Here is a 2342-nt window from a genome sequence, read left to right as displayed (position 1 = left end):
CTCGCGGTGGGCCTGGCGGGGACCCGGCACCGCGGGCACAGCAGCAGGTGGTGTCAACTGAACAGCCCAGGCTCGGGCTGCCCCCCGCGGTGGGTCACGGGGCTGGGTGGAGTGCACCCTGCACAGCCTCAGGTCCCGGCGCTGGCAGACGGGTCCTGGGTGCTTCCGGAACGAGCAGGAGGGGCAGGCCTGCTCGGGGGCGGGGGGAGGGTGCCGAGGCCCTTCCCAAGGGCTCCCTGGGACGCACGGGCCCCCCCGGGGGAGAGATCGCCTGCCCCTCGCAGGTCCGGGTTGGGAGGAGGGGGTGCCACTGCTTTGAGGACCTTGGAAGGTTCAGGCATCAGGGGCAGAGGGGTCTTCAAAACATATTTTAAAGGTTGGGTTCGGCAGAGTGAGGGGACCCATATCCTTCACGTGGCTGCGGGGAGGGGGAGGCTGGGCGGGACAGCTGGAGGGGTGAGGCCAGCTGGTTCCAGTTAGGGGTGAGTCAGCTGGTCGGGGCCACAGCCCCTTCTTAAAGGGGACACACTTGGTTCTGCTTCTCACTGTCCTTTGGGGACAGGTCCCTGGGGCAGCCACCCTCGCGGGCAGGACCGGCCGAGGAGGGAGCCTGGGCCCTGGCTGTCCTGCCCGAAGCTGCCCTCCCCTTGCCAGCCCTGTGGCCTCCTGCATGGGCACGTCCAGGGGACCCTGGCCAGAGAGGGTTGTGGTGTCTGCCCCAGGGAGGGCCGAGCCCACCATGGCCCCTCAGGCCACACTCCGCCGTCACGAACCAGTTGAGGAAGCGGAGGCGGAGGGCAGGCTGCCGGCTCGAGGTGGCACAGCTGTGGGCCACAGGGAAGGAGCCGGTGGGGGCCACCGCTCCATGCTGTGGGGACCCCCAGGCTGGGGTTCGCAGGCCCGGTGGCCACGTGTCCAGGGCCCTCGGATGACGGCCCAGCCACCGAAACTGACCCGGATATCAGCTGTCTGGTTCCTAGCGCATCTGCATGTGACAGGAATCCAGGGCTGAGATGAGGTGTCCCCGCAAACCCCTGGGGAGCGTGCGCCTGATGTCCACTAATTCTACACTGGGTGCTGCTCTCCACAGGAGTCGGAGAAGGTCTGACATCGTCCCCAGTGCTGGCTTTCTCGTGGCCATGTTTGCGAGGCATTTGAGAGAGGGTTGTCCCTTCCCTCGCCCCCACCCTGAGGACACCTGCCAGGTCCCCTCCTGGCCAGGAGCACAGGGAGGCCCTGCCACCCACCCCTCCCGGCCCTGACACTGTGGGTGTCCCGCCCGCAGACCTGCCCCTCCTCCCTGCTGGCGCCAGCCACCCAGCTTCCCCCTCCGCCACCCCCCGAGGCAGGGGCCCACCCCACGTGTGGGGACTCCGCTCACCGCTGCCTCCGGGATCCAAGCCCCAACCTCCCTGGCCGGTGTCCTCCCCCGAGGCCTCCTGGGCCCTGACCCCCAGAGCTCTGCGGGGTTTTTGTTGCCAGAATGTGGCCCTTTGGGGGTTTCTCTTGTTGGACCTGGCTAGCTAGTCCTCGCTGCCCCCAGGGTGGGGGCCCCCCCAGCTGCTCCCCGTCTATAGACAGTCTTCATGTCACCGACACTCCCTCCCAGACCCAGGAGAGGGCTGTTGACGCACAGCGCCCGGCCAAGGTGAGCACCTCGCCTGGTGGGCACGGGGTGGGAGGCGGGTGTCCCAGCGGACGCACTGCCTCCCGAGCCCTGCTGATGGCGGGACGGGGGGCACGGGGGGACGGGGGCACGGTGGGACGGGGGGCACGGTGGGGGTTTCTACATGTCGGAAAGGCAGCCAGTGGGAGAAGAGTGAGAAGCTTTATTTGGAAAATTTGCCCATGTGGACAGGGCTGAGAAAAAGAGAAGTAAAAATAAAACTAACGAATAAAGAGGGTCTTCGACGAAATGCGGAACCCGTCGCTGCCTGAGGCTGTTCTGGGGGAAGAAAGTCACTCCGTGCTGCCAGATGGCCCGCGCGCCCAGGCCGCAGCGCCGAGTGGGGTGGCCAGGGGAGCACCTTTGTTGTCGAGGACACGGTCGGGGAGACGCCGTTTTCTGCTGTTTTCGGGGGATTCTGGTCAGCGTCCCACCCTGCCCTGAGCTCTGGGACCCCGGCCCGGCGGTGAGTACTGGGACCCCAGGAGGGGCGTCCACTCATGGGGCTCCTGTCCGGAAGCCCCGGCGACCGCGGCCTTCCGCGCGAGCTGAGCGGCGGACCCACGCCGTGCGGTGGAGGGTGCGTGGAGGATCCCGTAAGACTGGGGGCGCGGGCAGTAAGCGGCACCCCGGAAGGCAGGGAAGCAGACGAAGGGGCTCTGACTGGCTGGCGGGG

General features: G+C 67.7%; 1 protein-coding gene across 1 annotated transcript in view; it reads right to left on the bottom strand.

The window, feature by feature from the left end:
• LOC105305972 (collagen alpha-1(VI) chain-like) overlaps nucleotides 1-2342 on the bottom strand; it is a 20679-nt gene that overhangs the window by 1163 nt on the left and 17174 nt on the right. The window contains exon 25 of the mRNA XM_023523757.1: nucleotides 739-824. Coding sequence (XP_023379525.1) covers nucleotides 739-824 — 86 coding nt within the window. The remainder of the gene's footprint in view (nucleotides 1-738; nucleotides 825-2342) is intronic.

The sequence above is a fragment of the Pteropus vampyrus genome, unplaced genomic scaffold, assembly GCF_000151845.1.
Source record: "Pteropus vampyrus isolate Shadow unplaced genomic scaffold, Pvam_2.0 Scaffold406, whole genome shotgun sequence".
Taxonomy (NCBI): domain Eukaryota; kingdom Metazoa; phylum Chordata; class Mammalia; order Chiroptera; family Pteropodidae; genus Pteropus; species Pteropus vampyrus.
This window is presented reverse-complemented; position numbering and strand designations above follow the sequence as displayed.